Source organism: Felis catus, chromosome D1 (assembly GCF_018350175.1).
Source record: "Felis catus isolate Fca126 chromosome D1, F.catus_Fca126_mat1.0, whole genome shotgun sequence".
Taxonomy (NCBI): domain Eukaryota; kingdom Metazoa; phylum Chordata; class Mammalia; order Carnivora; family Felidae; genus Felis; species Felis catus.
Window position 1 is genome coordinate 102,534,668 of NC_058377.1, and position 16,693 is coordinate 102,551,360.

Below are 16,693 nucleotides of genomic sequence, written 5' to 3' on the forward strand. Positions count from 1 at the left end.
TGGAATCATCTGGTTACTGTTTGTCCTCCCACTAGATCGAGAGCACCGCCCGCCCCCCCCCCCCAAGTCAGGCCACAGCTGCCCTGCTGTCCACTGCATCTCCAGTGCATGACACAATGCCTGGCAGGTAACAGGTGCTTTGCAAAACATCTGCAATATCAATGAACGAATCTGGATAACAAGCTAGCTTACAAAAGGTGATTTTTATGATGTGTACAGTCCTCCCTGCGGTTGTCAGTGACCCAACAACAATGGGAATTTCACATCACTGCCCCGAAAATGCACGTGGGTCACATGGTTGCACTGATGGCTGCCATCTTGAGCTGTTCAGTTCCACTTTGGATCAAGCTGCCTTGCTTGATGGATTTTCCTTTCAGCCTCGAGTGTGGCCATGAGCTGACCCAAACATTCCAAGTCCAGGCTGAAAGGCAATAGGACCCAAGAACACCCTTGTTCAGGGGTGAGCCTCTTCCAGGTGCCCAATCCTGGATCCAGGCAATACCTGATTCATTGTCAAGGGCTCTGGAAGAGGCGCTGTTTTGGTTGCCCCCTTTGGAAACACTGCTCACAAAAGCCCTCGCTTCACTAAGCAGACCTCACCTGAAGACCCATCCCTCTGGTGAGGGCTCAAGTGGGGTCTCGACACAGACAAAGCAAGTGCTGCCCTCTAGTGGCCTAAAGGGACAGGTACTGGGGGGAGTGTGACAGAATAGTGTAAGTTAAGGTCTGTGCATGGGAAGCAAAGTCAAGAGGAGAGAGTGCCTCACGGTTGCTTTTCCCCTTTTTATTAAAAATAGACCCAAACACTTTATGTATCATACAAAAGTTTCGTTCGCTGGTGGCAGCCACGAGGAAGCCTGGCCCCGTGGCACTGATGTCCCACCTCCCCTCCAAGGGACTGGGTCCCAGGGAGCAGTGGCTGGGCCTCAGAATGCCCGTACGGACTGCTCGCTCTGGAAACAGCCAGTGGGGGGTGGGGGCTGTTCCAGCGGCAGCTTCTCCCACCCCACCCCCTGGCGAAAGTCACGTACTCGAAAGTGCCTCTTTAGTGCCAAGATAAACTAACAAGTGGAGTAAAATGGAAACCCCTGTGATTCTTTCATTTCCCAGGGCCTGGGATCTGGGACTTCTTTCCTTCCACCCCCGAATGCTTTCTCCTACAAACAGGGGTGGGAAACTTCACCCTCAGACTCCGGTGTGTCGCAGTGTCTGAGGCCAAAATTTCACTCCCAACTCGAGCCCCTTCTCACCTGCTATTCTGTGGGCTGGGGTCTACCAGCCCCATGCCTCAAAACTTGTCCTCCGTTCACTCAAAAAGAGGTTGGGGCAGAAACGGGTCCTCCCTTGGTCCTCTGCCTGATCTCCGCCCTGCCCTCACCTCCATTTTCAGGATCTTAGGGCTAGAAGAACCCGCAACCATCCCCTTTCCCCAGTTCTGGCTCTCCCTGACTGCTGCCCACTCCTGAGCCTTGAACACCCCTGGGGTACCCCAGACCCCTGTTCCAAAGGGGCCTGGGGGTGATGAGGTGGAGGCGGGGGAGGGGTGCCGGGAGCTGGGTTCCCCCCAGGGGTGGGGCAGTACTCATGCTGGTATGGACTGCTTGGCAGGGCCCGGGGACGGGTGCGGGGAGGGTGGGCATGCGGAGGAAGGGCACAGCCTGCCTGAGCCCCTCAGTCCCAGCCGTTGTCCTTCACCATGTGTGACATTTCAATGATGTACTTCCCCTCCTTGTACTTCTGGCTCGTCTCAAAAGCCTGCTCCTGGTGGAGGGGAAGCAGTGAAAACAGGACAAAGCAGACCCCCTCCAGGACCTCTACTACCCCTGCCCCCCAAAAGCCCCCCCCCCGCAACCCAGCAACTAACTCCCTCTTGCCTCTGGGTGTCATGCAAAAACCTGGCCATATGGGCATGGGGGGTGGGGGGCTTGGTTGTCCGCTTGAGAGGGTGGCCCTCTCTCCTGGGACTTACGTATTTCCAGCCCAGCGTGGTTTTGCAGCTCTCGCAGAAAATATCAGCTACCGAGTGGAGCCCCGTGAGCAGGAGGCGCTGTTCGGCTGGTCCACAGCCCACGTTGACCCTGTCTCAGGAAAGAGGAAGGACCCGGCACCAGTGGAGTTGTTCCATCAGTTCAGCCCCCAAACAGCCCAAAGGAACTGCCATCTGGAGAGCGCTGAGCCCTGCCCAACTGGAAGGCCTGCCGGCAGCAATCCACCCGTTCATGACTAGTGCCTGGGCCTTCCCTCTCCAGTTCTGCCCACATGCTCCACGGGAGAACTGCACACTGGGTCTCTGGCCCCCTTTGCCAAAGCAGGAGACGCCAGGCCACCTGCGGATGGCTCACCTCCCTTTCCCACACCGGAAAGTCATTCAGACACGCGCACACACACATACACACAAAGAGAGAGGTAGACTCACACGGAGTTAAACAGGTAGGCTCGGCCATGGCTCCCTTGGAAAGACTGTGGAGACATAGGACAGACGGTGACTGCCGGGATGCCCTGGGCCCCACTGCCTGGGTCCCCCAGGGGCAAGAAAGAGGGCGGGTGGGCATTGTTGTCTCTCCGCCAGGTGAGTTTGGACAATCCTGGTGGGAGCCAGCAGGGCTGAGCGGCGGGGCCCCCCCTGCTTGGCGTACCTTGGAAATAAGCTCATCGTGTTTGGCCAGGTGCGCACGGCAGTGGACGCAGCTGTAGGTGCGGTGGCAACGAGGCAGGTAGCTGCGGAACGTCTTGGCGGGGAGGCAGGCAGGGCCCGGGCCTGGGTCGCAGCTGGGCATGACGGGCTGGAGGACGATGCCCTGGCGGGCTGGAGGGGCTGGCGCCGTGCAGCCCCCACACAGTCGGTCGCAGGTGAAGCAGCGAAGCAGGTTGGCTAGAGCCGTGTTTCGGGGCAGGAGAAATGTGGGGGGGCTGCCCGGCCAGGGCCCCCCCAGACGTGAACCAGATAGAAATGGAAGTCACCTGGGAAGAGGGGAGAGTGCATCAGGAGAGCCCCTCCCGAGGGAACAGGGAAGATGGGCTCAGCCCTCCCCTGCCCCTACTTCCCCCATCACGATCGTTCCCCCGCGCCCCCCCCCCCCCCCCCCCCCGCAGCGTCCAGTCGCACTCTCTCCCCCGTCCCTGGATTCCCGCCTGCTCTGGCAGCTGTTCCAGGCCTCCGGTGCCACAGCCGGGGAGGTGGTGTCTTTCCCTCCTGGGGCGGGAGCAGCCTCCACCATTTTCCACTGAGAGCAGCCTGCTGGTGCAAATGCTGCCATGGGAGCAACGTCATCTGCGAGTTGCTCTCGCCTGGGTTTTGGCTCTTTGGTGAGGGTCTGTGTCCCACGTGCGCCGGAAGGCTCAGGTTCAGAGCCTCTTGCAAGTTGGGGAAGCCTGGCGGTTTTTCTTCTCTGTGGCCTCCATTTGCAACGCAATTGGTCCTTCGTAGGTGTCGCGTGGGAGAGAGGCCAGCAGGCGGGCAAGTACACACGCCCTGCTCGGCCCTTTCCTGGGCCTGGGGTCCTGCACTCCCGGAACTAGAACTTCATGGCTGTCTCCGTGGGTACTGACAACCTCAGATGTGGCTGTTCGCCCGGTCCCGCACTTTGGTCCTCTCGTTCCAGCTTTTCTCAGCTTCTGAGCCCCTTGGTCTGTCTGTACTGCTCTAACTGTTGCCTTAGCCTCAGTTAAAGACGTGGACATTCAGCCCGTGGAGAGACAGACCTGACAGCCGGAAGCCATGGGAAGTGGGGATCACTTCGGGGAGGGTGGCACTCCTGGGCTAGGTGATGTGCAGTGGGAGCAGAAGTGGGAGATTCTTATTTTCAAAACCTATGCTCTGGGGCATAAGGCAGAGAACGTTTCCACCTTTTCCCAGGGCCAGGGACAAACAGCAGTGACTCTTGTGGGTGACAGCAGATAAAATAATTGCTGGTTTCTGGTTAGGAATGGTGAGAAAGATATTGGTATCTGTCCAGACTCCAGTCCCAAAGTGACTGAGGGTACAAGAGGCAGAGGATAAGAAGGGAGGTGTCCTCTGTTGCCTCTGATAAGGTGTCTCCTTCATGGGGCCTTCAGGCCTGTTGTGGGTGATTTAGCTCAAGTCCAGTTCAGAGGTGCCAGCTCGGTGCTCTGGCAAGGCCACTAAGCAGAGCAGGGACAGTGTGGCTGCGAGTAGTCAGGGCAAAGAGGCTCTCATCATGTCCTCTGTGGTGGCCACTGGTGGCCCAGCCATTTTAGTGTTTCCTGGGGCCGCCAGGCAGCAGTCTCTCCACAGAACCCCCAACAGAGCCCCTCTTCAGTTTGAGGTCCTTTCCCTGTGGCTGGGCCCCAGAAAGACACCTTGAGCTGAGTTCAGGGTGACATTGGGCTCTGGCCGCAGGAGTCTGGGCCCTCCTCACCAGCGTCCACTTCCCAGGTCTGCCTTCAAACTTTGCCTGAGTTCCCCTCTGCTGCTCTCCACCTAAGTGCACCTGTGAAGAGGCTGGCTGGGTCCCTGCTCTCTAGCTCCTTCCCCAGCCTATGTCACGCCTCCCTCCCTCTCTCTCCCCTGCTTCCCCATCAGGCCAAAGAGAGGCTGCACAGAAGGCCAGAGAATCACTCGCGGGGGGGGGGGGGGGGGTGGGCTGGGAGGGGGAGATGGGTTCATTTCTTTCCCGGCTCAGATCACAGGGAGAAGCAAGTTGGGCAAATGATGGAAAAACAAAGGCAAGCTGAGTGTTAGGGAGAGGATATTCCCCCAAGTGAGCCTGGGCTGGACCGTGGGAGGTAGGGGAGAGGGAGGGCTGGTGGAGGGGGGGGGGCGGGCGGTGTGCTGAGCAACCAGTGCTGACAGCAGAGGCGCCCAGGCAGAGGCTCGGGGAACCAGGTGCGAATCCTGTGCCTGGGGGAGTAAGGGGGGGGGGGCGGACGCAACACCTGCTCACAACGGATTTTCTCATCTCCTCCGAGGTTTCATCCCCCACCCCCCCGGGCTGGCGTTCTCGGTATGGTATGGTCCAAATAATCAGCAGCGCAGCCAGCTCCCCGGTCAGGCTTCGGGGGTCTGCATCAGCAGCAAAACAATAAACAGTGAGGCCTGATGCAGCAGCCGAAGTTGCCGGGAAATCTAAGTGCGGAACCGTCAGAGCTCGGAGAGGGAGAGAGGAGCAGAGGCAGCGGGGAGGGGGAAGGGAGGACAAAGGGTGGATGAATAATGCTTTTGCGATGGGGAGAAAGCAACACGCAGCAGGAGGAGGAAATTTGCAAAGGGGAAAAAAATTCATTTGGAGAAGGGCTGCCCCCTCACCTTGAGGTCTGCTCCAGAGATCTCCGTCTATCTCTCTCTCTCTCAATCTCTCAATCTCTCTGCTCACTCTTCTCTCTTCTCTTTCCGCTCCTTCAATTGGGAAGGGGATGGGGGCGGGGGAGAGTAGTTAGGGGCTCGAGACTGGGGCTGCCAAGCTGGCCAGCTGCTGGGGGGCCAGAGGTTGTCTCTCGTCTGTACCTCGGTCTGTGGGTGAATGTAGCTGTGTGTTGTGGAACTGCATCATAACACTGTGAGTCATCCGTCCCCCCACCCCCTCACCTCCCACGTCAGAGCAGGGCTGGGAGACACAGGAGGCGGGTCGGGAGGAAGGGAGGGGGCAGGCGGCGAGGGATGGGGCTAGGGGAGGGAGCAGAGGGCCGGGGTGGCCAGGGGGGCGCAGGAGGAAAGGCTGGTTGCCGAGGAGGAAGGCGGTGTGGCCAAGGAGACGGAAGGAACCTGGAGGAAGGACAGGGCTGGCCAGGATGGAGTATGGGTGGCAGGGCTGGAGGAAAGGAGGTGGCCAGGCGGTGACAGTGAGAGACGGATGCAGAGAGGCGTGTGCACACACATCCAAGATGATATATTTCCCATCTCAGCTCCGATGCCAGCCCTGACGCAGGGAAAAGAGAGACATATTAATTGTCACATAGGGCAAACTGTGCCCCCAAGCTTGTACCGGACACTTCCAAGCCTCAGCTTAATGTCCCCGAAAGGGTCACAGAGGAAATTGGACATCTCACAAGCAGGAACCTCTGCTCAGCTACCTCCAAGCTACTTGTGCTTTCTGGACAGAAACACCCACATTACATAAGGTTCTCTAACGGGCTGTAAACTTTCTGAGAAGCGTCCTCTGGGAAACTCCTCTCTGCATCCCAGGACTGCAGTGCCTAGCGCAGAGCCCCGCATCCAGAAGACGATCAGAAAACAGCGGCTGAGTTGCATCTTCAGACGTGGTCCGAGTGTCTGGCTTGGGTCTCAGAGAGATCTGAGTTTGAATCCAGCTCTGCCAATATGCTCACGAGGAACCACTGGGCGAGTTGCTGATCCTGTTTGTCCTTCAGTTTTCCTCTTCTGCTAAATGAAGCTTGTGACATTTACCCCATGGAGAGGTGAAATAAGGTGAAGTAACCTGTAAACACCTAAAAAGTGCCTGGCAGGCTATAAATATAAATATAAATATAAATATAAATATAAATATAAATAACAGCAGCTACTATTATTTCAAAAATAGTGTGCTCAACTTAATATCCTTAAACCCAGAGAGGATTTACTCTTAAATTCTGAGATCTCAAGAGACGCATACCAACTTGATATCTTAGGAAGAACTTATATCTCTCAGTGCTATTTTTTCTATCAGCTTCCAAGTATTTTTCATTTGACTCAGATTCTATTTTTCATGTAGTGCTGTCCTGTGCATATCTTTAAAGTATGTGGGCACAGAACACATTCTCTAAGATGAAAAACCCCAACTTCTAACAGAGGCTACCATCTAGAAAATGAAGCGTGACAAAAAAAGAAAGAAAGAAAGAAAGAAAGAAAGAAAGAAAGAAAGAAGATGAAGTGTGACAAAGATAGGGACTTAGAAAGGACAGCTTGTGGGTGGTTTGTCTTTTCACATGCAAGGAAGGAAAGAGTAGGGAGATGTGGGTAATGGGAGGCCTTGCTAGCTGGGTATGAAAAAATACAAGGAATTCTGAATATTTAATCAGGGAAGATTCTGGGGTTTGAGGTAAATTGTGAAAACACAGTGCAGGTGCCGTGAGTGATATCACCAGAGGTTTGGAAGTGAGAGAGAGAACTGGGTAAAGGAAGAAGTGTTTCTGTCCGGGCAGCAGATGAGAAAGGAAAGGTAAGTGGAGGGAGGCATTTGAGGAACCATTTCTTGCAGGGAAACGACGGAAGTGGGGAAAGGGTAGGTGAGTAGCTCTTAGGGCAAGGATTGAGAGCTTGGAAGCAAAAAGGGATACCAATGAATTTAACTCAGGAAGAAAATGATCAAAGATTCAGCTGGAGAGGAGAATAAAAAAGACACATGAGGACCGTATTGTTGGGGGTGCAGATGACAAGGGCTCTTGGTGGAAGTTAAAAAGCGAGGAGAGCTTAGGCAAGCATGGATGCTCTATATGTTGTGCCGTCGCTTTGTTTAAGAAGTGAAACAGTCCAGGGGCGCCTGGGTGGCGCAGTCGGTTAAGCCTCCGACTTCAGCCAGATCATGATCTCGCAGTCCGTGAGTTCGAGCCCCGCGTCGGGCTCTGGGCTGATGGCTCAGAGCCTGGAGCCTGTTTCCAATTCTGTGTCTCCCTCTCTCTCTGACCCTCCCCGGTTCATGCTTTGTCTCTCTCTGTCCCAAAAATAAATAAACATTGAAAAAAAAATTAAAAAAAAAAAAAAGAAGTGAAACAGTCCAAAGGAGGAGAGGGGTTTTTTTGCGTGAAATTCAGCTTGAGATGGTTATACAGTATCCAAATAAAGATGTCCTTCAGATATTTGGGAGAAATTGCCTCAACGGAGAGAGTGTGGAGGCAAAGAAACAGATCTGGGAGGTAGACTGCAGGGAAACAGGAGAGGCTGTGCTCATTCTGGGAAAAAAAAAAATTGGCAAATAGAATCCTGGAACTGAATTTTTGAAGGACGGTGAAAGATCATGGGATATTTAACAGGTCACCAGAGAATGCATGCCGTGGTGAATGAATGAATGAAAGCAAACCATTAAAGAAAAAGCTGTGAGCAGTGAGGATGGCACTCCCACGCAAATGATTGCTAGGGTAGGGCCACTGTGAAAAAGGCAACCCAGAAAATCATCCCAGGTTTCTGGACCCGGATTAACCGTGGTAACCGGACTGAAGAAAGTACTCATCTGTAAAGCGGGGATGACAATTCCAGTATATTCACAGGATTCTTGTGAGGATTAAATGAATTTACACCTGTCAAGCCCCTTGAATAGTACCTAGCATCTAACACTATGTGTTGGCTATTATAATAGCAAACTCCCAAATCCTGGGTTTGAGTTCTAGCTTGAGCAAGTCCCTTCACCTACCTTAGTCTCCTCTCTCGTCTGAAAGTGGAGATAATAAAACTGACTTTACAGGGTGGCTGTGAAAGAAGGTAGGGAAAAGGGCTTTGAAAAATATTTAAACTACTGTACAAATGGATGGCATTATTCGTGCTCCCCCTCCTCAACCTATAATAAAAACTTAAAAAGCTATAATCAAATGCTGTGTTACAGTGTGCTTAGTACTTTACATGTATCATCCCATTCAATCTTTAAAAACAACTTTAAGAGGTTGAGTACAGTTATTATCCCTATTTCAGACAAGAAACTGGGTCTCAGAGTTTGAGCCTGATCTGCCCAAAGTCACGCAGTGAGAAAGTGGCATAGCAGAGCACAAGATTCCAGAGCCCAAGCTCGTGAGAATTACAGACCGTGGCCCAACCTGTTGCCTGCGGGGTAAATGGTTGGCCTGGTATAACTGACGGGGATTCAGGGAGGGAAAGGAGTCCCCAACAGAACTCCCCACTCGATAGGAGAGACGTTGTTGGGTAATGACTGACCTAGAGAGTAACTGGAAGAAATTCTTGGGTTGTTAGTCTTTTATTAAAACAAACAAACAAAAAATCTTAATGCCCTCTAGGTGCCATGCACTGTGTCAGGTAGGGGATGACAGCCCAGGCTGGCCTCGGACAAGCTGTTCTCCTTCGCTTTCCTTACTCTCAGGTTTCCTCGTGTTCCACGTGGGGTTTTGCGCATTTTCTCACATCCTGGCTTGTGGTCCCGGCAAGCAGACGGTCGTGGGACCCAGATGGTGAGCCTACCCCCGCTTCCCGCCGCCCTTCTCCTTTCCCGGCTGCAGGTGAGCGGGCACACTGGGGCGACAATCCGCAGCAGCCGCGCCTCGGCAACCATTGGCTCCTCGGCGGGTCCCCGCCCCGCGCGGGGCGTAACCGCCACGCCTCCTACCCCCCGGCGCGCCGGCTTCGCAAACAATACGGGCCACCGCCCCTCCCACCTTCGGCGTCACGATCAAAACAATCCTTTAACTACAACTCCCAGAAGGCCGAGCGGCTGCGCGAGCTCAACAGTTCGAGGCCGTTCTCGCACAACTACATATCCCAAGGGACATCGCGCGACCGCGGCTCCTCCATTGCGCAAGTGCGGAACCGCTTTTGTTTCCGGCGTGGAACTGGGCGAGCGTGGCGTGTAGTTGGGTTTAGGTCCGGCCGGGAGCTCGTCGTTTTACCGGTTTGGGTTCGTGGCTTGTGCAGGTGAGATGATAAGCTCGGGAATGCAACCGTCGCCCCTTAGAGCCTGGACAGACTTCGGCGTCTGGGAGTGCCGGGACAGATGCTGGACTTAGAGCTGCGGCTCGGGATCGGAAATCATTCTTCATTACTTCTCGGCGTTTTCTAGTTTACGGAGTAATTTTTTCCCTCCAACAGTCCCCAGCACAACACTTTGTGAGAGGAAGTGTAAGTGACTCCAGGTGACAGCTGAGGAGAAGGTTAGGTGATTTGTCTAAAGACACTACCTAGTAGTTGCTGAGCCGGACCTTAATGCTGTTTCCAAGTGCAAACTCCATATTCTCTGCTTTGCATCCAGATTGCAGACGCCCTTTCTTGTTGAATAAGAGGGCATCAGTTGCTCTCTTAAGTCGAGTATCCCGCGAGTGACGAAAGGAGCAATGGAGGTGATATAATCAAGTCTTAGGTCAATCTGTAGATACAGTTTTCTTATGTCTGAGTCATTTATTTACTCGGTGTACTTATGAGGTGCCTACCGGTTGTCCAGTCCTATTCTAGATACTAGAGGTACAGCAGCAAACCAGACTGCCCAACCCTTACGTTCCAGTGGGGGTAGACAGACAATAAATGTGTAGTGAGACAGGTGGTGATCACAGATAAGGAGAAAAATAAAGCAGGTAAGGAGAAGTATCCATTGGAGGATTTCGAACAGTGGCCTAACTTCTGTTTAGATCTGATAATTAATTTGTGTTCTAGGCTCAGCAGCTACACAGAAAAGATGGGAGAGGAGGCCAGTGATGACAAGAAGCCAACAACTAAATTTGAACTAGAGCGAGAAACAGAACTTCGCTTTGAGGTGGAGGCATCTCAGTCAGTTCAGTTGGAGCTGCTGGCTGGGATGGCAGAAATCTTCGGCACGGAGCTGACCCGAAACAAGAAATTCACTTTTGATGCCGGTGCCAAGGTGGCTGTTTTCACTTGGCATGGCTGTTCTTTACAGCTGAGTGGCCGCACCGAGGTGGCTTATGTCTCCAAGGACACTCCTATGTTACTTTATCTCAACACTCACACAGCCTTGGAGCAGATGAGGAGGCAGGCGGAGAAGGAAGAAGAGCGAGGCCCCCGGGTGATGGTAGTGGGCCCCACTGATGTGGGCAAGTCCACAGTGTGCCGTCTACTGCTCAACTACGCAGTGCGTTTGGGCCGCCGTCCTACTTACGTGGAGCTGGATGTGGGTCAGGGCTCTGTTTCCATCCCTGGTACCATGGGGGCCCTCTACATTGAGCGGCCGGCAGATGTTGAAGAGGGATTCTCTATCCAGGCCCCTCTGGTGTATCATTTTGGCTCCACCACTCCTGGCACCAACATCAAGCTTTATAATAAGGTCAGAGCCGGCGCCAAGGGGGGATGGAGGGAAGGGCTGCTATCAGGATAGGAAGCTGTGCAAAAGTGTGCTAATTAAAACCGTCTGTGGCCATTTCTTTGCTCCCTCTCAGCTGGTATTACTTCCAGATGATTTTGGGAAAGACCGTTTCAGATATAAGTCAACCTCAGATTGTTAAACAAGTCTGTGGACCCGTTGTTAAGTAATTAACTCAATCTCTACTTAGGACATGAAACAATAGAAGAAACAACATAAAAACGAAATCCATGTTAATGAGGTTAAAACCACAGCCATTTAGAATGTCATCTTCTCTTGTACCTAATAACCACTTATTCTACGTAGCTATGAGTTTGCTAGTTTTGTGTCTCTTTTCTTCACCTTCGTGCTTTCTTCTGCAGATTACTTCTCGTTTAGCGGATGTGTTCAATCAAAGATGTGAAGTGAACCGAAGGGCCTCTGTGAGTGGCTGTGTCATTAATACCTGTGGCTGGGTCAAGGGCTCGGGTTACCAGGCCCTGGTGCACGCTGCCTCAGCCTTTGAGGTAGATGTGGTTGTGGTTCTGGATCAAGAACGACTGTACAACGAACTAAAACGGGACCTGCCTCACTTTGTACGCACTGTGCTGCTCCCTAAATCCGGGGGTGTGGTTGAACGCTCCAAAGACTTCCGGCGGGAATGTAGGGATGAGCGTATCCGTGAGTATTTCTATGGATTCCGGGGCTGTTTCTATCCCCATGCCTTCAATGTCAAATTTTCAGATGTGAAAATCTACAAAGTTGGGGCACCCACCATTCCAGACTCCTGTTTGCCTTTGGGCATGTCTCAGGAGGACAATCAGCTCAAGCTAGTACCTGTCACGCCTGGCCGCGATATGGTGCACCACCTCCTGAGTGTTAGCACTGCTGAGGGCACAGAGGAGAACCTTTCTGAGACAAGTGTCGCTGGCTTCATCGTGGTGACCAGCGTGGACCTGGAGCATCAGGTGTTTACTGTTCTCTCTCCAGCCCCCCGCCCACTGCCTAAGAACTTCCTTCTCATCATGGATATCAGGTTCATGGATCTTAAGTAGAGACTAAGACGTAGAGGTCTTCTGGTCATCACCAAAGGCAGACGGGCTGAGGTATGAGAATCTGTTGAGGCCATGCGGGCCAGTAAATAGTGAACTAGTAGAAAGCATATTTCTACCTCTTGAAACAGCTGGTGGTAACCTGACTCTTCCAATCTTGAGCCAAATGGAAAACTAGGAGAATATAATTGGTTTCTTGGATCACCTAAGGTGCCACTTTGAATTCTCTGAGGCCCTGGAGAGTCCCATTTCTGCCACTGTCCACTTGGTGGACTAATTTTTAGGAGAAATTTTTTTACTATTACTGCTTTATATTCTGTATATAGTACTTGTTATCTCATTTATCCAGGATGCAAGATTGAATCAGGAGGCCTCTTTCAAGTTTAAACTTGGAAAATTTTAATAAATATTTTTGCCATATCACGGAAGTTGGTATAATTTTTAAAAATTTTGTTTTTTCCCCTAAGCACTATGGAAACATCACTGGAACGAGTTACTGCTAAACTCTTAGAGGAGAGGAAAGCCAAGAGCCCACTTGTGAACCAAGCAAGTGAATTTTTATAATGGTTCCCCTTCCCTTCCCTTCCCTCATAGGTAAATAGATGCTAAATCTGTTGTCCATGCTGGTTTACTATGACGAGCTGAAGCGGCTGGTGATAAAGTTGGATTGAGATTTCTAGCCTGATCGTTTTCCAGACGTAGCTCATTTGCTGTCTCGGCTGCAGTTGTCTTTCCTATTGTCTGTCCGGTTGGGAACTGGGTCCTAGGTCCAACTGTAAATTCAGCTTTTTCAGGTGGTAAGAAGCTGGGAAAGCCCATTCTCTTTTGATTTCTTGCGGATTATTTGTGTTCCTAGTTTAGATTGGATTGAGTAAGGATGTGATGCCCTTCTTTCCTTCTTTCCACAAGATCTTTATTGAGTATCTGTTATTTGCTATTGTAGATGGGGAACAACATAGACAAAGTCTTACAGAGCTTACATAGAATGAAAAACAAAAACAGTAAGTGCTATGCAGAGACTGAAAATTGGGTGATCTGAGACAGAGTGACTAGGACAGTGCTTTAGACTGGGTGGTCAGGACAGGCCTCCCCTGAGCACGTTTGGCGTTAAGACCTAAATGGCTGGGTGAGACTGGGACAAAATCTTCCTGGGGGAGGAAACCCTGCAAAATGCTAAGAAAGGAAAAAATTTGATGTGTTTGATGAAGGGAGAGGCTGGTGTATCAAGGGAAGCTTGGTAAAAATTGAGGCTGGAGGGGGCAGCAGAGACCAGATAATGTAAGGCTTTTGTAATCCAAGAGCAGTGGCAAATGATGGGAGAGGGGTGGTGTCTTAGTTCCTTCAGGCTGCTGTAACAACATGCCACAGACTAGATAGCCTATAAACATCAGAGATTTCTCACAGTTCTGGAGGCAGGAAAGTCCAAGGTCAGGGCACCAGCAAGGTCCTATTGTGATGATGGCTCACTTTGGGGTTGCAGACTGCCTAATTCTAGCTATGTCCTCACATTGTAGAGGGCCAGGGATACGCTGTGGAGCCTCTTTTACAAAGGCACTAATCCCATTCACGAAGCATGATCTAAGCATTTCTCAAAGGCCCTATCTCCTAATACCATCATTTTGGGGGCTTATTATTTCAACATATGAATTCTGGGGGGACATAAACACTTAGACTAAAGCAGGTGGTTACACAGAGGAATGGTCTGATTTTGAAAAGATCGTTGCTCTGTGGATAATGGAAAGAGTTAGGATCAAGGATACAAGTTAGACTTGGGTAGTTTCAGTGTGAGAATTGATAGGGGATTAGACTAGCAGAGGTGGAATTGGTGAGTAGATTGCCTTTGGATATTTTGGAGGTAAGGTACGACTTGGCTGATGGAAGTGGTGGAGAAAAGAAGGTGGAATCAAAGCTGATTTCTGTATTTCTTACTAGAGTAGCTAGATTGGATAGGAGATTGGGGAAATTCATGGAAGGAGGAGAGAATATCAAGAGTCCTACTTTAGCAATATTAAGTGTCAGCTGTCTACTAGTCATCCATATGGAGATGCTGTGCGGACAGGTAGAAAAAAGAAAGAATCTGGAAGGTTTGGGAAAGTTAGGGGTGAAGGTTTATGGGAGCTGTTGGCTTGTAGAAGTCTTTTAAGGCAGTAAAATTGGATAAAATTCTTTAGGAACTGTATAAATGGAAATCAGAAGATAGAGATGGACTTTCAGGGCACCCAAACATAAGACGCAAAGTATAACGGGAGCTAGCAAAGGAGACTTGGCTATGGATCTGAAAGCATGGAGGTCAGTATTGACCTTATGAGTGTAGTTTTGGAATGGTGGAGATAAAAGTCCTATAGAAATATATATATTATTGAAAAAAATAATATGAACTGAAGAAGTAAAGATAACATCTATAGACAACTCTTTCACGAAGCTTTGCTAAGAGGGGGCTGGATGTAGGATTGAGGGAGGGTTTGTTAGTTTTTTTTAAGATAGGGTGACACAGCATATCAACAGACTAGAGGGAGAGAATTTAATGATTGGTATGGGAATCTTCTTGACACCATTCTGTTTTTTTCTGTGTTTCAAATACAAGGTCAAAGGAGAAATTCAGAAGAAAATGTAGGAGTGAAGGGGGTAAGATCCAGAGCACAAGGGGAGAAAGTGCTTTAACATAAGCAGAGACCTCTCACAAGGACAGGTGGGAAGGCAGCAGGATTTAAACATAAAGAGGGTGGGGTGCTTGGCTGGCTCAGTCGGAAGAACATGTGACTCTTGACCTCAGGGTCGTGAATTCAAGCCTAAGGTTGGGTATAGAGATTACTACAAAAATAAAAGATCGTTGGTGGTTTTGGTACTGAAAGGGCATTCGTCTCTGCCTAAATCCAAGGGTAGCAGTTTGTTTTTGTCTGTTTTTTTTTTTTTTAAAGTTTATTTGTTTTGAGAGAGAGTGTGGGAGGAGCAGAGAGAGAGAGGGAGAGAAAGAATCCCAAGCAGGCACTGCACTTTCAGCGAAGAGCCCGATGTAGGGCTCCATCTCACTAACCAAGTGAGATCACAACCTGAGCCCAAACCAAGAGTCTGAGACTTAACTAACTGAGCCACCCAAGCGCCCCTGCCTGTTTACCAGTAAGTTGAAGTAAAATTGACCTTGTAGTTTGCCGTCTATCAGCATGAGAAGATGTAAAGGACTGGAAAACTATACATTAGACAAAAACTATAAGGTGTTATGTGATCTACATAGCAAATTAATTTATTTGAAGTTTGAGTGGTGTGGATACCTCATTGTTTTAGCCTAGATTTTACTGTGCAGTAGTTTTCAGAAGTGGCTGGTACTTTAAACCTTATGCTCTATTAAACATCCTTTCCAGGAAATATCTTGCATGATCCTAAAACAAACGGGACAAGAAAATGGAATCTCATCTAAATCTTGGGATAATGATTATGCCACCATTATTGCTCCTCCGGCTAAGAGGCTGGCATCTAGTAGTCAAGTGTCCTAGGGGAGTTTTAGCTGTGTGGTTGGTTGGTGGAAGATGAAATTTTTATTTTCATTTGGTAGTGTCTCTAGCTAAAAGACAAGACAACTGACAGGTTATTAGACTGTTGAAAGTAGGAAAAGAAAGACGCCCGATTTGTGAATTTGGGGAAATGAAGTCTTAAAATCAAAAATATGCAGTAGAAAAGTGAAATATGATTTCCTAAAGAAACAACTTGATTTACAGATAGAAAAGCCTCTATAAATAAAAGAAATACTGTGTCTCCAATAATACTTTAGCTTTGCCTTTTATATGGTCTAAAATGTTATCAAGATTTCATTTTTTATCAAAAAAGGGGGGGGGGCTTTCATTTTCTAGTACACACTGCCAGTAAAAGAATTCTATAGTGTGTTGCAGTAAATGGACTGAAATCCTGAATTGGGATGAATTGGGGCGCCTGGGTGGCTCAGTCCGCTAAGCATCTGACCTCTGCTCAGGTCATGATCTCCGGGCTCATGAGTTCCAGCCCTGCATGGGGCTCTGTTCTGACAGCTCAGAGCCTGGAGCCTGCTTCAGATTTTGTGTCTCCCTCTCTGCCCCTTCCCCGCTCGTACTCTGTCTCTCTCCCCTTCAAAAATAAATGAACGTTTTTTTTTTTTTAAAGAATGAACTAGAACCTGATTATATACGCCATGTCAGAGGAGCTAGACTAGATCCCAGAAAACCTTTGTCCTTTATCTTGCTGCCTAGTACTAAAGTATCAGACCACAGTTAAACCAGAAACATTTGACACCAAACCCGAGGGCACACCGCAGGATTTAGAATCACACTTTACAGGTGAAGAACCTTGATTTCAGAGAAGTGGCTGCTGGAACACTTTGGTTATGTAATAGCCAGAGCTGCTTTCAAAAGAGAAATGGCCTTGAGCTAAATGAGGAGAGAACAACACCTGGCCTTCCTCTTGGGTTCACAGCTGTGTAGGGCTAATTAGGGCAAAGTGTGGCACTGTGATCTTCGCGGTCGGCCAGCAGCTCGCCAGGGCTGACAGCCGTCCTCCAGCCTGCATTCCCGGACTGGGCAAAGTTAGGGAAGCGGGCGCCCATCCCCTGTGCCGCAGTGAGAAACTAAGGAAATGAAGCCCAGAGCCCTCTGGCACTCGGGGGCTGCCACCGCCTCACAAGGCGCTCGCTCCCTGCGCCTCCTGCCACCGTCGGCACCACGGACGCTGCAAGACTGGCGCCCCTCTCCTTCCTCTTCCTCCGGGGCCTCG

The 16,693-nt window shown here is 50.4% G+C and overlaps 2 protein-coding genes across 7 annotated transcripts; one reads left to right on the forward strand and one right to left on the reverse strand.

The window, feature by feature from the left end:
- Nucleotides 1-184: 184 nt before the first annotated feature.
- On the reverse strand, nt 185-5,596 carry YPEL4 (yippee like 4). Of its 2 annotated transcripts, none has more exons than XM_003993367.6 (5): nt 5,267-5,596; nt 2,637-2,961; nt 2,417-2,460; nt 1,970-2,078; nt 185-1,761 (listed from the first exon to the last, which is right to left on the reverse strand). In XM_003993367.6, exons 2-5 carry the CDS (start codon nt 2,775-2,777, stop codon nt 1,672-1,674), a joined length of 384 nt encoding a protein of 127 aa, XP_003993416.1. In that variant the 5' UTR covers nt 2,778-2,961; nt 5,267-5,596; the 3' UTR covers nt 185-1,671. The 2 variants fall into 2 exon arrangements, with proteins under 2 accessions (XP_003993416.1, XP_023095624.1); XM_023239856.2 differs by lacking the exon at nt 5,267-5,596 and adding an exon at nt 3,107-4,525.
- A 3,749-nt stretch (nt 5,597-9,345) lies between these two features.
- Nucleotides 9,346-12,376, forward strand: CLP1 (cleavage factor polyribonucleotide kinase subunit 1). 5 transcript variants are annotated; one of them, XM_019812440.2, is made up of 4 exons: nt 9,434-9,529; nt 10,053-10,182; nt 10,262-10,889; nt 11,288-12,376. In XM_019812440.2, the coding sequence occupies exons 3-4, from the start codon at nt 10,284-10,286 to the stop codon at nt 11,957-11,959; spliced, it is 1,278 nt and encodes a 425-aa protein (XP_019667999.1). In that variant the 5' UTR covers nt 9,434-9,529; nt 10,053-10,182; nt 10,262-10,283; the 3' UTR covers nt 11,960-12,376. The 5 variants fall into 5 exon arrangements, with proteins under 5 accessions (XP_003993417.1, XP_044895251.1, XP_019668000.1 ...); XM_003993368.5 differs by lacking the exon at nt 10,053-10,182 and having other exon boundaries at nt 9,346-9,529; XM_045039316.1 differs by lacking the exon at nt 10,053-10,182 and having other exon boundaries at nt 9,419-9,765.
- Nucleotides 12,377-16,693: the final 4,317 nt, after the last annotated feature.

Excerpts from the sequence above, each read along its gene's own strand:
- YPEL4 (XM_003993367.6), bottom strand. The coding sequence starts at position 2,777 with ATGCCCAGCTGCGACCCAGGCCCGGGCCCTGCCTGCCTCCCCGCCAAG. Across the intron at positions 2,461-2,636 it reads ACGATGAGCTTATTTCCAAG|TCTTTCCAAGGGAGCCATGG; the intron begins GTACGCCAAGCA and ends ATGTCTCCACAG. Across the intron at positions 2,079-2,416 it reads GCCTACCTGTTTAACTCCGT|GGTCAACGTGGGCTGTGGAC; the intron begins GTGAGTCTACCT and ends TTCCTGAGACAG.
- CLP1 (XM_003993368.5), top strand. The coding sequence starts at position 10,284 with ATGGGAGAGGAGGCCAGTGATGACAAGAAGCCAACAACTAAATTTGAA. Across the intron at positions 10,890-11,287 it reads ACATCAAGCTTTATAATAAG|ATTACTTCTCGTTTAGCGGA; the intron begins GTCAGAGCCGGC and ends TTTCTTCTGCAG.